The sequence below is a fragment of the Sander lucioperca genome, chromosome 11 (assembly GCF_008315115.2).
Source record: "Sander lucioperca isolate FBNREF2018 chromosome 11, SLUC_FBN_1.2, whole genome shotgun sequence".
NCBI lineage: Eukaryota > Metazoa > Chordata > Actinopteri > Perciformes > Percidae > Sander > Sander lucioperca.
In genome coordinates, this window is record NC_050183.1 from 25,657,825 (window position 1) to 25,672,910 (window position 15,086).

Consider the following 15,086-nt stretch of genomic DNA (forward strand, 5'->3'; position numbering starts at 1 on the left):
GCAGCAATTCCTCCATATTGAAAAGACATGATAGGAATATTCATATTAATAAAGTACAAGAACTTGGGCACTGCAAACACTTCCAACAGCAGCTATATAAAAACAGTTTTTTCTGTGCTGATGCCCATGACATAGGCTAATTATGCTGTTCCAGTAATTTGTTAGTGAGTACTTCCTTGTCGAAATTGTCAATAGCAAACCCATACAAGGAAATAATGTGTCAAAGTTTTACTGGCCTTTTAAATTCTCTGGGCTATTTTAAATGCCATGTGAACTGACAACTTTCACAGAGAGATTGATCAGAAGATCAGGTTGTGTTTATAATCCATGTGGACGAATATTAACGTGTACTTTGGCTGCTTAGAGGCTTTCCAAAGATAGAAACCATGACCAAGATGAAAAACAGTGAGTCCAGGCCATAGACAGTTAATAGTTAATAGTCCAGACCTATTTGATTCAGTCTTCGTCCAGACCAGTCCTGTCTGTGCAGTGTGTATACTGCGCCATCTATCGAGCAATGACGAGCAACGCAACAACACTGAGAAGAAACATGGCGACGTCCATAAGCGCCCGCTCTTGGTCTTCTTTCAGTCAGTAAACTTATTTACCGGGGAAACAAATTTTGTCCGACGGAAAAAAAACAGTCGGAAAATAAGCTAAGGTACTGCTAACTATGTCTATTAACTTTATTATGCAACCATATTTATCTAAGCTAGCTGAAAACCTGCTAACGTTACTAGACAGCAAAATGACCGTGAAACATCAGCAGCTATCATCATGAGCTTGCATGAGCTGTAGTTTCTTCTACAGTATTTGTGTGGTAAATAAATTCACTACATTTAGGCCTGAGTTAGCTACATGCATTAGCTGCATTAGCTACATGCTAGTTTTGTTACAGTTTGTGTCAATATACGTACATTATACAGTTGTAAATACAGAGGTGCAGTCCTGTGGTGACGTGCAGTGCTGCGGTCTCTCCTGCCCACCTGCGTGGTGTCCTGCTGTCCGCCATGTCCAGGCTGGCAGCGGTGTGTGGGGGCTCCAGGGGCATCGGGAAGGCTGTGTCCCGCCTGCTGGCAGAGAAGGGCTGCAGGCTGGCTGTTCTGTCCAGGAACGAAGATGTTGCCCGCGCCACTGTGGCATCTCTACATGGAGGTATGGAGCTGTGCACAGATACACACAAACATGCATGTTTCAGCAGGCAACATGTATACCTCATCAGTGGTGGAATGTAACTAAGTACATGTACTCAAGTACTGTACTTAAGTACAAATTTGAGGTACTTGTACTTTAGTTGAGTCTTTTCTTTTCATGCCACTTTCTACTTCTACTCCGCTACATTTCAGAGAGAAATATTGTACTTTTGACTCCACTACATTCATCTGTTCCAGCTTTAATGTACTAGTTTTTTACACATTCAGATTGTTGCACACAAAACACATTTAGTTTTAAAATACGCTGTTTTAGTATACATTATACTACCCAACAATATAACGGCCTACAACTCCAGCTGAAATGATTAGAGCGTTAAACACTTAGTTGATCGACAGAACTGTGAGGATCGTTTGTAGATTCTAAAATGTGAGGATTTGTTTTTTGCATTGAGTACTTTTACTTTTAAATACTTTAAGTACAATTTCCTGATGATACTTTTACTCAAGTCACATTTTCAATGCAAGACTTGTAACAGAGTATTTTTACAGTGTAGTATTAGTACTTTTACTTAAGTAAAGGATCTGAATACTTCTTCCACCACTGCACCTCATGCAATGAACTGATACTGATTAGAAAGCCCTGTCATATGGACTATACAAGCGCTATTGGTTCTGGTGTTTTTTTTCTTGTTTCTTCAACAACGCAAGCTATTAAAAAAAAATAGGCCTGCAACTAACGATTTTTTTCATTGTCGATTAATCTGTTGATTATTTTCTCGCTAGACGATTAGTTGTTTGGCCTATAAAATGTCAGAAACTGGTGAAAAATGTTGATCACTGTTTCCCAAAGCCCAACATAACGTCCTCAAATGTCTTGTTTTGTCCACAACTCAAAGGTATTCAGTTTTACTGTCACAGAGGAGAGAAGAAACTAGAACATATTCACATTTAAGAAGAAGGAATCAGAGAATTTCTACTATTACTAGTTACTACTCAAACCGGTTAATCGATTATCAAAATAGTTGCTGATTAATTTAATAGTTGACAACTAATCGATTAATCAATCAATCTTTGCAGCTCTAAAAGAAAATGTCACAGTTGTATATATACACATTACCTGATCTGGTGCTTTTGTGCTATAAAATACAAAGAAGAAACCACAATATCTGCAGCAGTTCTGAACAGACTGTAGTCTTGTAACCATTTAAACTCCCATTCCTTCTGTATATGCTCTCTAGCTGACCACGTGGCTTTCAGCTGTGATGTCTCTAAAGAGCAGGAGGTGCAGAAAACCTTTGAGACGATCCAGAAGACCTGTGGGAACATCTCTTATCTTGTAAATGCAGCGGGCATCAACAGGTGAGCAGGCACTCAAGCGGGCTCCTCCGCTGGCTCCCTGCTGTATTTTCATATATGGGCATATATAAATGGATATAATGTTGTCACAGGACACTGAACTTTATGGCTGACCTATATTTAGGATTGGGCATCGAGAACCGATTCCTACTTGGAATCATTTAAAAAAATTACCATTCCAGTAGGATTTCTTTATTGGAATTGTTTGGAATCGTTTAGAGGATTTGGTTTTAAATCCAATCATCGCTTCCCAATTTAATATATGCAAGTTTTGGTTTCCGAAGCGACCAGGCGCTTGTTGTGTTGCAGCCTTGGAGCACAGTAAGCAGCGCTCTAGTGTGGCTTTATTTTACGTTGAAAAAGCTGTAAAACTGCAAACCACCATTGAATCAAAATAAAATGTTCCTCTTATTTGTGAAAATAGGCATGTGACCCGTTTCAACTCCACCCCTCAAAGAATCTGAATCGGGAATCGATGAGAACCGGAATCAAAAGGAAGAATCGCAATTGGAATCAGAATTGTTAAAATCCAAACGATGCCCAACCCTACTTATATTACATGTGTGTGTTCGTTCAGGGATGCTCTGTTACTGAGGGCCAAGCCGGAGGACATGGTGGCTGTGCTTCACACCAACCTGCTGGGCACCATGCTGACCTGCAGGGCAGCACTGCGCTGCATGCTGCACACCCAGGGAGCCGCCATTGTTAATATAGGTACTGATAGCTCTGAAGGCAGTGGCCTTCATGATTAATTATGTTTTCAGTTTGGTCACTAGATGGCAGTGTACATCATTGCTACTTTCTTTAAAGTGAAATACTTCAAAGGCCATACATTTTACTTTTGCATACATTTTTGCATGTTTTAACCCATTAATATTTATTTATTAGCATACTGAGATAAATCAAAAGCAAAGGCTGACTGACACAAACATAGGAAAACATAATTCATCAGTCTGTAAACCTGTAGTATGCTTTTGTGTGGGTATAATTTAAATATTAGTGATTTGTAACAATTGGGCTAAACACTAATATCATCATTTAAGCATAATGGCATCAAATACTGTAGTAGCTTCCTAACAGAGTTTTATTTTGAAACATTTCTGTCATACTAAGTTATCCTAATGGATGTCTGTTTGTTGCGTGTAGGCTCTGTTGTGGGCCTGAAAGGGAACGCTGGCCAGTGTGTCTACAGTGCCAGTAAAGCCGGTCTAGAGGGCTTCACACGCTCTTTGGCTAAAGAAGTCGCTTCACGCAATATCAGAGTTAACCTGCTCGCTCCCGGTACAGTACAACTTCATCTTCTTACTTCACCTTTCCTCTCAGCAACTGCTCTGCCTTCCTTTTTACTGTCTCAGTTTCTGGCATCTTATTTGTCTTTTTTATTATAGTCTCATGTCCCTGCCCTCTCTGGCTTTCAGGTTTCATTCGCACTGACATGACCGCAGGGCTGAAGGAGGAGGACGGGGTGCGCTCTATCCCACTGGGGAGATTTGGCAAGCCGGAGGAGGTAGCTCAGGCTGTCCTCTTCCTTTTGGAGTCTTCCTACGTTACAGGACAGGTGCTCGTGGTGGATGGAGGACTGCAGCTGGCCATGTAAGGGATGGGGCCTACCTGGAGTTATCTCACTGTTCAAAACAATGGCAGTGGGGCAGGTGAAAGTGTCACTCTGCCTTTCCTTGAAAATTGTATGTCTTGTTTAACGCGTAGAAGATGGAGACTGTAGAGGAAATGGCTCAAGAGAAAGATGAGGGGACAGTGGGCCCTATGTTACTCATGAATGATAAATATTACACTTAACAATGCTTCATGGCTGAAGTTGGATATTGCTCTGGCCACAAGACGATTCAGAGTCACATCTGGTAAGCTGTTGTGTAGTGTGAGATTGGATATACAGTATTTAATATCAGCTGTTTTCTTGTCAAAATTCTTGCTACAAAACACAAAGAGTAAACAAAATCTTTGCACAAGAGATAAAAAGGCAGTTTCCTGTTATTGACATAGAGACACAACCCCACATCTCTCTGAGGATCACTGTCCCGCTGCTCTCTGTCTTTCTGCTGAGTCACTCTGTCCGGCAACAGTAGGCGTGGCCTGATGTGTGGGACAGTCGGTCGTGATGACTAACCCTGCTGACTCCAGAGTGTCTGGCCCAGTCCAGACCTCCGTGCCCCGAAGGTCCTAAATTGGATCAGCAGATTGAACGCCGTTGGGTCTTTTTCCACGACTGTAAAGCGCCCGCCACTGATCGTAGCACTCATGTTTTGTTTCCCCACCGCCCCCCGGGAGACCCCCTCACAGCCAGCACATGTCTCCCCCCCTCCACCCTCCACCAGTGGCCCCCTGAGCCCACCTCTGGAGGGGCCTGTCGAGGGGCCAGGCATGTTAGGCTGCAGCTGGAGGAAATTAGACTTAGTGGTGGAGGTGTGGGGGGGTATTTTTAACTCTGGGAATGTTTTGAGTGTCTGGTTACAGCTCTGAAACTGTAGTGTGGATGGATGGGGTTGGAGGTGACTGTCATGCTCAGAGATGAGATTTGAAATGCTGCGTTGGTTGTTCTTTCACTGAAACATGCTGTTACCATCCATTAGTATCAAAATGAGCAACTTCGACTGTGCTCTGTCTCTTTAATGTGCAATCGTCCTACACGTTGTGTACACATATTTCCTATTAAAGGATTGGATTACATTTACTCTGATTAACATTCTTAGCAAGAATGGTCTTTCCACTGTGACTGATAGTGTTTTTTTGGCATTCTCTTATTGTTTTAAGAAGAGTCTGCCAGTCTATAAAAACATCTCACACTGTCTCTGAAGAGTTAGATTTTTTATTAACTTTCATAACCTAAAATAATATCAGAAGAACAATCCATATACAGGCATTGATTGGCATAGAAATGTGCAAACACAGTAACTGTCAGCTGATGCAAGCTCTGAACAGACAGAAAAAGATGTCCACTTTGTATAGTATAGGTGATGAAAATAGTAGATATAAATATAACTTGCTTTTCACTTTCTACCAGCTCAGAGTGCTTTCTACCTCTGAACACTGGGGGGAAAGAGTTGTGTTTTTATACATCCTGGAAACAGTCGTTTGGCACTGTACAAGTGTCCAAGAATAACATGCAAAGAAATTGTGTTTGCATTAAGCCTAAACGTGATTTAAGGCAGTAAATATATTTATAAAACTTCATGATACAGAAAGGATTGTTTTATCAGTGAACAAAAGGTTGCTGATATAATTTATGTCAAGACTGTTGGAAGTTTTTTTTCCATACAAAAATAAAATGGACACTCTGTGATGTGTGTGACAAATACACAGAAACCTTTCACAGCACCCTCTCTTGAGTAAGAACATTTCAATTCACCCTTTTAAAATAAACCAAAGAAAATTCACAAAAATGACCCTCTGTCGCCAAAGTTTTCTGTATCTTCCATTTTTTGACCATCACCACAGTCACTCACATCCCTCTATCAAGTGTTAACTTACCACATTAAAGTTGATGCCCGTCATTTTCACAACAACCTGCTTTTTCCGTTGCTATCCCTTCCTGTGTCTGTCTGATCCAACCTTCCTTAAGTTCTGCTGCATCCACAACCAAAGAGATCACATTCATGTGTGAGCATTCTTTTCCCAAACCTCATTTATTTTGCTAAAAAAACTATACTGCTTATAAGGCCCGGCCTTTTCCAATATCTGTAAGCTAATCTATGACAACAAAGAGACTGTATGATATTGCAGCTACAATCAGATACTGTGGATATCAGTACTGTGCTACACAAGCCCACAGAATAAAAGTTAGTGATCTCATTCGTCAAAGCTACAATGCTTTGAATCCTTCAGCCGCTTTTGAAGTCATCTTTTCTCCCTCATGTCCATATTTAAACCCAGCTGGTGGAGTGCTACGTATAGATACAGTATTAGCCTGTGTATATCAAATGGCACCACTTGGAACATGCATAGTAATTCTATGTTTCATTCATCTTTTTTAAAATCTTTACAGTCATGAGAGGCACTTAAACAGACAACCCTTTGCAAAACAGAGTCAACATGAACAATTCATGAAACAGTGAGAGCATATTAATGAACAGTCTTTCCTCGTGGTAAACACTTCAATCATTTTCCAGGTCCATTTGATAAAATGAAGCATGGGGGAACAACTCGATGAATTCTGTAATATAATGGGTTGTGTGTCACATTATAAAAACATATGAAAACCACGGCTACACCAGCTCACTCTGCCCACCAACCCTTCAGTTCTGTATCCGCAGTCCCTCCGGTGGACAAGGTTCTACACGCCCCCTTGTCGCCATCATAAAGTATTTGTTTCAGGCGTGCTGAGAACAAGGGCAGCTTTCAGGTTTTTCTCGGGGAGGGGGGGTCTCTCTACAGGTCATCACTTTCCACCAGGCCGCCAGGCTGCAGCGGGCTGGAGTCGGGGAAGAATGCTGCCTTCACGTCCAGCCCTCTCTCTGTCAGAGCGGCGTAGCGGCTGGTGGAGGGACGCACCTTCTTGGGCCTGGGGAGGTTAGGCTGCTGCCACTGAGCTGAGGACGGAGCAGAGGGTGTTTAATGATGTGTAGAGTGGGGGAAAAAAGACACACAAGAAAGGTTTGATTCGATGAGCAGTGTGTGTTTCAGAGTCCCAACTTACTGTTGACATCGAGGCGTGCAGTGCTGGATACGATGCCGGCGTCATTCTTGGCTGACACAGTGTACCAGCCAGCATCTTCTTTCATGGCTGGCTGGATGATCATACACAGGTAGCCACAGTTGTCCTGGTGCATGCTGGGAAAGACAATTGACACACATTTAAGGGAAGTGATTATTTCCATATTCTGTTGTCCAGTTTTTGGGGGAAGTGCCCATAATCTGGTACAAAAAAACCTGGATTTTCTGTACCTGATTCTATCTGTGTTGTGAGTTAATGACTCATTCTCCCTTTTCCAGAAGATTTGTGGGAAAGGGACCCCTGCGACACGACACTCCAGTCTCACAGGATGACCCTCAGCCACACTTGTGTTCTGCAGCTTTTCGACGAACGAAGGGGCCTTGTGCATCTCTTTGGCTGTGGAAAGAGTGCGTTACTGAGATTTTTGTTTTGGTCCAAACCATGCTAACATGTAAAACTGGAAACTGTTTGGCACTGTACAAGTGTCCAAGAATAACATGCAAAGAAATTGTGTTTGCATTAAGCCTAAAAGTGATTTAAGGCAGTAAATATATTTAAAAATGTATCTTCATGATACAGAAAGGATTGTTTAATCAGTGAACAAAAGGTTGCTGATATAATTTATGTCAAGACTTTTGGAAGTTTTTTTTTCATACAAAAATAAAATGGACAATCTGTGATGCGTTTTCTTCCAAATCATGCTAACATGTATCTTCTGCGCACATGCCGCCTACTGATTTGTATGTTTCTGTTTACCTGCAACAATGAGTTCCAGGTTAAAGGAGTTCTGCCCGGCTCGGTTGCTGGCGATGCAGGTGTAGATGCCTGCGTCGCGGCTAGTCACAGGCTCGATGACCAATGAGTGCACACCGTTTTCCCTCACCAGCATCTTATGGGCAGAGTCGGGCCGGATGGTCTGCCCGTTCAGCTGCCAGATGAGGTCAGGAGTGGGCAGGCCGCTCACCTACAGGTGGCGAAAGAACACAGCGAACATTAAAACTCACTCAATGTGTGGATGCTTGTTCGTAGAGCAGCCTGTGCTTGTTTTTGTTGGAGAAAATGCATATATACGCTGCATGTGTTCTGTGGGGGCAGTGTGTGTTTATTGGGAGTATGAAAACAGCAGTGTTTGGTTAATCCGTCTGTGCTGTGTTTGTCTGGAGGAGCCTGGTCGCCTGCACGCTTTGTCATGGGAATAAACTGCAGAAAAGACTCGTCTCACTTTGCAGAGAAACCCAAGACCTACTTCACCCTGCCCACCTGGAATATGTGCCACTGTGGATATGCATGTTTGGTATTACAATGTGAAATTCACAGATATCACAAAGGAGAGTAGACTAAGCAGTGATAAGTATTTCTGGAAGCGGCCCAACACGCTTTTAGAAGTTGGGACATTTTAAGGATGGAAAGTTTGGAAAGCCACAAATGATCTGGAAATAAATATTTGCTATAAATATCATTGACATTCAGGGCTCCGTAGGAATGGAGACTCTCAGTTTATTTCTGACGAGCATAAAAAGTCTTTTTATAGTGAGTTAATTGTGGGTCTGTTTTATTTTATTACATGTAGCAGCTTTCAAAGAGTTTTGGAAGTGCTGCGGGCTGAAGGGAGGCAAGGTGATGACGAAGAAGATAAAGAGAGAAAATGAGCGCGGGGAGATGGGAGTGGCGCGAGGGGGAAATAATTGTAGAAAAACCCGATCCCACTTAATCACTGAAAAATGACACCTCTTTATTCTCCCTGTCTGCTTTGAGCCATTCATAACGCGAGGAAGTGATGAAACATCTCGTCTCCACTAGTTTCTTTATTCCCTAAAGTAACTGGAATGCACGGAAAGGGAATTGTTTCTTTGGCAGCACAGACATGGAGCCTCCCTGAAAGCAATACAGACACTGAATTAAAGGGCGGATCTGAAATTGCTTTCTCTATTACTATGATTAACATATTCTCTTTGGTGCGGGCATTTTTCCTTTCCAGTCATGTCTCAGTTATTTTAAACCATCTCTCTTTTATCATAGAATAACAGCTACAGGTTAGACGCACAGACGCTTAAAGCAGAAGTTGGCTGTCTGCTAAACTATTCCACTATTTTAGACCTTGATCCCATTAGATTAAACTAACTAGAAGTATACAAGTAAAGGGTAAAAGTGAAAATGGCAGATTCTGACATAACTTGTCCAAAAAAAGGCCTTAAAACTGCGGTCATAAAAAAAAGAAGAAACTTTCTTCACATTAAAGTTCACAGATAGACATGCCATACCACACCAAAAAACATAATGTATAATTTGTCTTTTCTCTTTTTAAGTTTTAAAAATGTCCTTCAGTAAGCAGCACTGTCTCAAAACTGAGCCGACCCGCTCAAACGACTTCTTATATCAATCTTTACAGAAAAACATTTCCAGAAGTCTCTTCATCCTAATCAATAAAGAACTGTTTTATATGGAAAATGTTCAGATGCAGCCACCACAGGGCGACGCGTTGTCCTTCCTTCCCCCCCTTTAATCCCACCGTCCACCCATGTTAGCACAGGTTGCACTCTCAGGAGTGAGAGGCGTGCATTTACCTTGCAGTCCATCCGGCACAGTCGGCCCTCCTGAACTATGAGGTCACCGGGTGCCTGCAGGAAGTGGGGGCGGAAGTGGCGCTCTTGGATGTTATCGTTCTCATCCCCACTGTCTCTAGACCTGGACCTGGGCCTGATTGAGAGAGAGAGAGGTAAATGTACAGTATTTGGTATTAAAAATCAACTTCTAGATAATTTTTAAGGCATTTTTGCAACTTTAAATTCATTTCTATTTAAAAAGAAAATGGAAGCCTTTCAGTTGTTGAAAGTATCTTTGGAGCATGAATCTAAATGCTTTTTAGAGAAGCTTGTAAAGAAACAAGAGTGCAATACTCTTTCCACATTCATGTTCACTTGTATATTATATATCCCCCCTTTCATAGACATAGTAAGAACTTTTGGGGCCTTTTTTGCCCTTATTTCCTGCTCTGGCATCCTTCCACTAGCTCTTTCTTGATCTATGATTCCCCCCTTAACCGTGTACAGCAGGTCAAGACTCATGGGAGTTCCTGTGATTCTGCCCAATGACATCACCACTCTGCCTGCACGTCAACCAGGGAGGGAAAAAAAGAGATGGAAGACACTGATTGTTATCTTGATCTCTCTTCTCAAAACATCTCTGGCAGTGTTCATCTACAGATTACAGGTGGGTTTTTTTATGTTCTGTGAGGAGCGTCTGTGATCTTCTGTGCATCTTTTCAATATCTGGGCTCGGATGAATGCGCTCTCTATATACAAAGTCATAAGAGCAATGGAAAACAGAACAGAGCAAACAGGTGTTCCCTCTCATTAACACAGAGCTTTTCTTTCCTGAACAGACAGTTCAACAAAAGCAAAACTGTGACTCAGCTCACAGCAAAGATTTGTGTAAATAGCAGCTTTGGCATGTGGAAAAAAAAAAAAAAACCTATTAAATCTGTGTGAGTGAGCGAGTACAGAAGTAATGCAGATGGCGAACAGCATGCAGCACATGTGCCAGCCAGCAGCTCCAAGCTGTGAATAAAATATATTCAGTTCAGCCTTTCCTCCGCCAGTCAGCGCAGCCTCACCTGCGCATGTGTCCAGGTGCGGAGCGTTGGCTTCGGCCTCGCTGGTTCACAGCCTGCACCATCATCCTGCCGGTGCAGCTCACCCTGCCCTGCGAGGTGGAGAGAGAGAGAGAGAGAGAGAGCTGATGAGGTGTTGACACTCCACCACAGCACAGGCAGCAGTCAGACAGGGAGGAGGAAATAAAATGTGAGTGTTGGAGCTGGAAAAGGCTGTTAGAAAGCCTGTAGCACATGGACTTTTGACCCTCATGAGGGCTTTAGTGATTTCCCGTCTCATTCAACGCCCTCTTCCTCTTCAGGCCGGAGACTATTATCTCGATACTCATTATTCTCTCGCTAATGGGCGCTGACGTCTTCTAAGGAGTGGCCAAACAGAGGTGTGTGTGCATTTATTTTCTATGAAAAGGTGCACAGAAATTTCTATAACATTTTATGTTTTTTTTTATTTTTCCAGAGCTCTGCACCCGTCTGCTCACCTCAGGGTTGCCCGCCATGATGGTGTAGTTGCCGTCGTCATCGAGCGAGGCTGCAGCGGTGTGCAGAGAGCAGGTTCCATCAGCGTCACGGCTGATCCGGTAGTGCTCGCTCCTCTTGGAGATTTGCTTGCCATCTTTAAACCAGTAGACCTGTGACACAAGACAAGAACAGAGGATAACTATCAGACTGATCGTGATATTAAAATCAGTGGCTTTTATTTTTAAACATTTAATGAATTTTCAAACTAAAGTTTAGTATCATCTTTAAATAGTTTTAATGCAGTGCTCTATGCCTCTTTCACCTCTATCGCTCTGCTTTTTTATATTTCATCAGTTCATCCTGAAGCCTGTCATCACCATGCCATTAATGTGTACAGAGCCAGGCAGCCAGCCCAGGCCAGGCCAGTGTGTGTTCTCGCAAAGGGCCTCCCCTTATCACAACATGGAGCATATGTGCAACATCTACACCCTCCGTCATCAACATCACACATCAGCAACTCCCAAAGCAAAGGAAGCCAAGTCATGTAAATGCCTCAAAATGACCAAATATGCAACTAATGTTAATAACTGCCACAGCATCATCACCAACAATGTTTAATCATACAGGGCGATGACATTCTTTCGGTAAACATGTTCACCCTCCCACCTTTGGTTTGGGGTCTCCGTGGACCTTGCAGGAGAAGGTGACGGGCATGCCCTCGAAGACTTTGTAGTGTTTGAGCTTCTGGTCGAAGGATGGTGCCTTCCCCCGCCCGGCTGAGTCTTCATCGTGCTGCACGTCGTCGTCCGATTCCTCCACCGGTGAACGCTCTAGACGGAATTCAATCTCACTGATCAGACGCTGCTCGAAGCTGGACACTTTGTATTCCTACATGCCAGAGAAGGAGAGCAAAAACAATTTAGAGAAAGACTGAGACAGAAGTAGCCTACTAGAGCAGGTTTGTGTGATCACGTGGCAAGGGCCAACACATTCAAGAGCTGCAGAAAGCTATCAATGAAACCCTATTTTCCCTATTCTACATTTAACACACAATCATTAACTTGTCTTGATTGTCACCCAACTTTCTCCCAATTTCCTAATTCCTCCCTGCCCCAATGAGCCATTCCTCCTGCCTACCACCTCCATCAATCTGTCATCACTGTAGCTCTGCTGAGGCAGAGGGAACATCTGCAGGGCAACATGGTTCGATGACACATCACACAGATAATGACAGGCCTTGGGAACAGCTGCAGAACCAGCATTTATCCTCAATCTGCCGCTCATAACGGCAGCAATCACAGAAGTGGCCCATCCTGATCTGCTGAGGTATCATCCTGTAATAGTGCAGAGGCAGCTGCTGCAGCATGTTCCTTTCTAAAAATCTAACAAATTATTATTCAATGATCCTTGCTTTCTAAAGATTTAACTTAATTGCTGGTTTAAATCTCAAATGCAAATTAACGTTGCAGCATGCATCGCGTGATGGACACACAGACGGAACAAAGTACAACCTGTGTGAAAACGTGCTTACTGATACTTGTGTTGCAATCAAGCTACGACATGCGTCAGTATCTGAATCAATTCAAACTACCCATATGAGCAACAAGCAACTGTAAAAGGTGAGTGACCAAGTTTTACACAAGCATAATCAGTTGTATTCTTTTGTGTTTACAGGCACACCTGCCTGTGAATGGACTACACAATGACTATGGAACCGCAGGGACCAAAAATAAAATTACGTATCGCTGCCTTTTGCGTGCCACTTGTTTCCTTATGAGCTAATTCCCAGGCCTGATCCTGTTTTCGCCAAAGTGAATACATCCTAGCTTTTAGTGTGACTCTGTGTACACATTTACACATAGGGTGACAGAGAGAAACAAAGCTTTCAAACACCTTTTGAGGGAAATATTCTCTATCAGATGACTCGTCTTCCTGTTGAGAGAAAAACACTGACTGACTGTACTGTCACTGTGCATCACACAGAGTGGCAAACACGTGTGTGTTGTGTGTTTTAGTGTGTGTACGTGTTCAATCTTACCTGCTCTCAAAACAGAACATTTTAATTCACATGCTTAACTATAAAAATACGACGTCTCACGATGCATTGGTACAGATGCATTCCCGGGCTTAGAGTTTGTGCTCAGAGCCATGCAGTGCTGTAGTGCCACAACCAATCAGATTGCTTCTCATGCCAACAGGCACACTGAGATGACACGGTGTAGACACAACTTATGTTCTAGTGGTGTTCATTACATCTGCATTGTGACTTCACTTATGAGTCAAATTTCATATTTTTCAATTTGTAGTTAGGTATTCTCTCTCTGTAATTACTCTTGGGGGAATTGTTTGGTCTCTGTAATATTAGTTGACATTATGAATAAAATTGAATTGAAATTGAATTGAACCTAACTAATTCAGAGCCAGTTTCCCCTCTGTCTACTCTCGTTCTCCGGTGCATGCTGCTTGTTATGTGGTCCAATTTTAAATGACAAAAAATGAAATGAAAATACAATTTCAACAACAAATAGTTTCTTCCATAGGTGGAAATGAGCCCTGATAGAGGATCAATATAAACAACAATTTGCACAAGCTAAAAAAAGAAGCCAGTTTGTATGTGAATGAACAACCAACGCTGTGCGGAGGTGCTACACTCTGACACGACCACAGAATGTTTTGGTGGCTCACAGTTAGACAAACGGCTACACAAGCCTTCAAACAGTGTTACTCCCCCCCCCCCCAACATGTTTCCAGCAACACTGGTTTCTACCAGTTTGCATAAACAGAGCTTTTTATGGAGGGCTCTGGAGGACTTTACAGTATTTATACCCTGCTTTCATAACTCGCTCCTCAACAGTGTTTACAGGGACTGGGGGTGGGGTAAGGGTTGTGTGCACTCAGATTCAACAGTATATTAAGGAAAGCCAGTAGTCACAAGATAGGAATGACACCAGAAAAGCATAGGTGCACAAACCAGAAAATAGAAAGGTGATGTGTCGTACACATGCAACAGTGGGATTTGTGTAAAAAAAAAAAAGAAAGTAAACACTGCTAGTGTAGACATGTTGCTCAAACGGTGAAGTGTGTATGTGTGTGATTTCCCCCTCCAGGTGTGTGGATCCTAAAAAAGAGCCACCGTACCTGTGTGACTGGCTCCTCCTCTGTGTCCTGTGTGTTTAAGACTGTGGCAGCGTTGTCAGCACCCAGCAGTCTGCGAGCCATCTTCTCCTCATAGGTTAACTTCTAGAAAAGCAGGGATTACTGGGGTCAGCGGGGGTTAGTGTGTGAGTTGCAGAACACACACTGATACACACCATCGGCTAGCCACTGTATCTTGTGTTAAGAGGGATGTAATTAGGTATGGAGACAACATTTTGAATTTATTTGAGGGTGCATGACACAAAAGCTAAATACACTAGTATGGGTTGTTTTTTTCTTCATGAATAGATGCATGACTTGTTGGGATCTTTGTTAATCTGTGTTACTGAACACGCTCATTCTCTGATTGTCTGCAAACACACAGATGTTTCAGTAATGGAACAAAGCTAGAGAACTAACGCACACACACACACGCACACACACACACACACACCGACACACACACACACACACACACACACACACACACCTGTTGACCATTGCTTATGCGTTCCTCTTTAAAGCGCAGTTTTCTCTCTAAATCCTGGATGACGGCGTCCTTGGATCCTTGGATGTCAGAGTCAGACGCCAGGCGGGGCGTCCTGGTGACCGAGGACTTCCTGGGGAACGCTTTGCTAAAAAAGGACAAAACAGAAACATTTGTCAATGTCAACGTTGTGGCACTCTGCTCTGTGACGCACAT

The 15,086-nt window shown here is 42.8% G+C and overlaps 2 protein-coding genes across 15 annotated transcripts in view; one reads left to right on the plus strand and one right to left on the minus strand.

The window, feature by feature from the left end:
- The first annotated feature begins 450 nt into the window (after positions 1 to 450).
- On the plus strand, positions 451 to 5,551 carry cbr4 (carbonyl reductase 4). 4 transcript variants are annotated; one of them, XM_036007039.1, is made up of 7 exons: positions 473 to 661; positions 899 to 952; positions 991 to 1,155; positions 2,393 to 2,513; positions 3,088 to 3,224; positions 3,657 to 3,791; positions 3,929 to 5,551. In XM_036007039.1, exons 3-7 carry the CDS (start codon positions 1,011 to 1,013, stop codon positions 4,105 to 4,107), a joined length of 717 nt encoding a protein of 238 aa, XP_035862932.1. In that variant the 5' UTR covers positions 473 to 661; positions 899 to 952; positions 991 to 1,010; the 3' UTR covers positions 4,108 to 5,551. The 4 variants fall into 4 exon arrangements, with proteins under 4 accessions (XP_035862931.1, XP_035862932.1, XP_035862933.1 ...); XM_036007040.1 differs by having other exon boundaries at positions 927 to 952; XM_036007038.1 differs by having other exon boundaries at positions 451 to 579; positions 947 to 1,155.
- A 931-nt stretch (positions 5,552 to 6,482) lies between these two features.
- Positions 6,483 to 15,086, minus strand: part of palld (palladin, cytoskeletal associated protein) — a 55,309-nt gene continuing 46,705 nt past the window's right edge. For 5 of the 11 annotated variants that reach the window (XM_036007032.1, XM_036007034.1, XM_036007033.1 and 2 more), the window contains 11 exons: positions 14,874 to 15,018; positions 14,387 to 14,488; positions 13,142 to 13,180; positions 11,915 to 12,136; positions 11,269 to 11,418; positions 10,793 to 10,881; positions 9,744 to 9,876; positions 7,936 to 8,143; positions 7,410 to 7,575; positions 7,162 to 7,295; positions 6,501 to 7,054 (listed from right to left, as the gene is read on the minus strand). In XM_036007032.1, the coding sequence (XP_035862925.1) occupies positions 6,894 to 7,054; positions 7,162 to 7,295; positions 7,410 to 7,575; positions 7,936 to 8,143; positions 9,744 to 9,876; positions 10,793 to 10,881; positions 11,269 to 11,418; positions 11,915 to 12,136; positions 13,142 to 13,180; positions 14,387 to 14,488; positions 14,874 to 15,018 (1,549 nt within the window). In that variant the 3' untranslated portion in view covers positions 6,501 to 6,893. Of the gene's footprint in view, positions 7,055 to 7,161; positions 7,296 to 7,409; positions 7,576 to 7,935; positions 8,144 to 9,743; positions 9,877 to 10,792; positions 10,882 to 11,268; positions 11,419 to 11,914; positions 12,137 to 13,141; positions 13,181 to 14,386; positions 14,489 to 14,873; positions 15,019 to 15,086 lie in introns of all 11 variants that reach the window. The other 6 variants (XM_036007030.1, XM_036007029.1, XM_036007031.1 and 3 more) reach the window with 3 other exon arrangements.

Coding starts and splice junctions, on each gene's coding strand:
- cbr4 (XM_036007038.1), top strand. CDS start 518: ATGACGAGCAACGCAACAACACTGAGAAGAAACATGGCGACGTCCATA. Junction 1,156..2,392: donor TGTGGCATCTCTACATGGAG/GTATGGAGCTGT, acceptor TATGCTCTCTAG/CTGACCACGTGGCTTTCAGC. Junction 2,514..3,087: donor AATGCAGCGGGCATCAACAG/GTGAGCAGGCAC, acceptor GTGTTCGTTCAG/GGATGCTCTGTTACTGAGGG.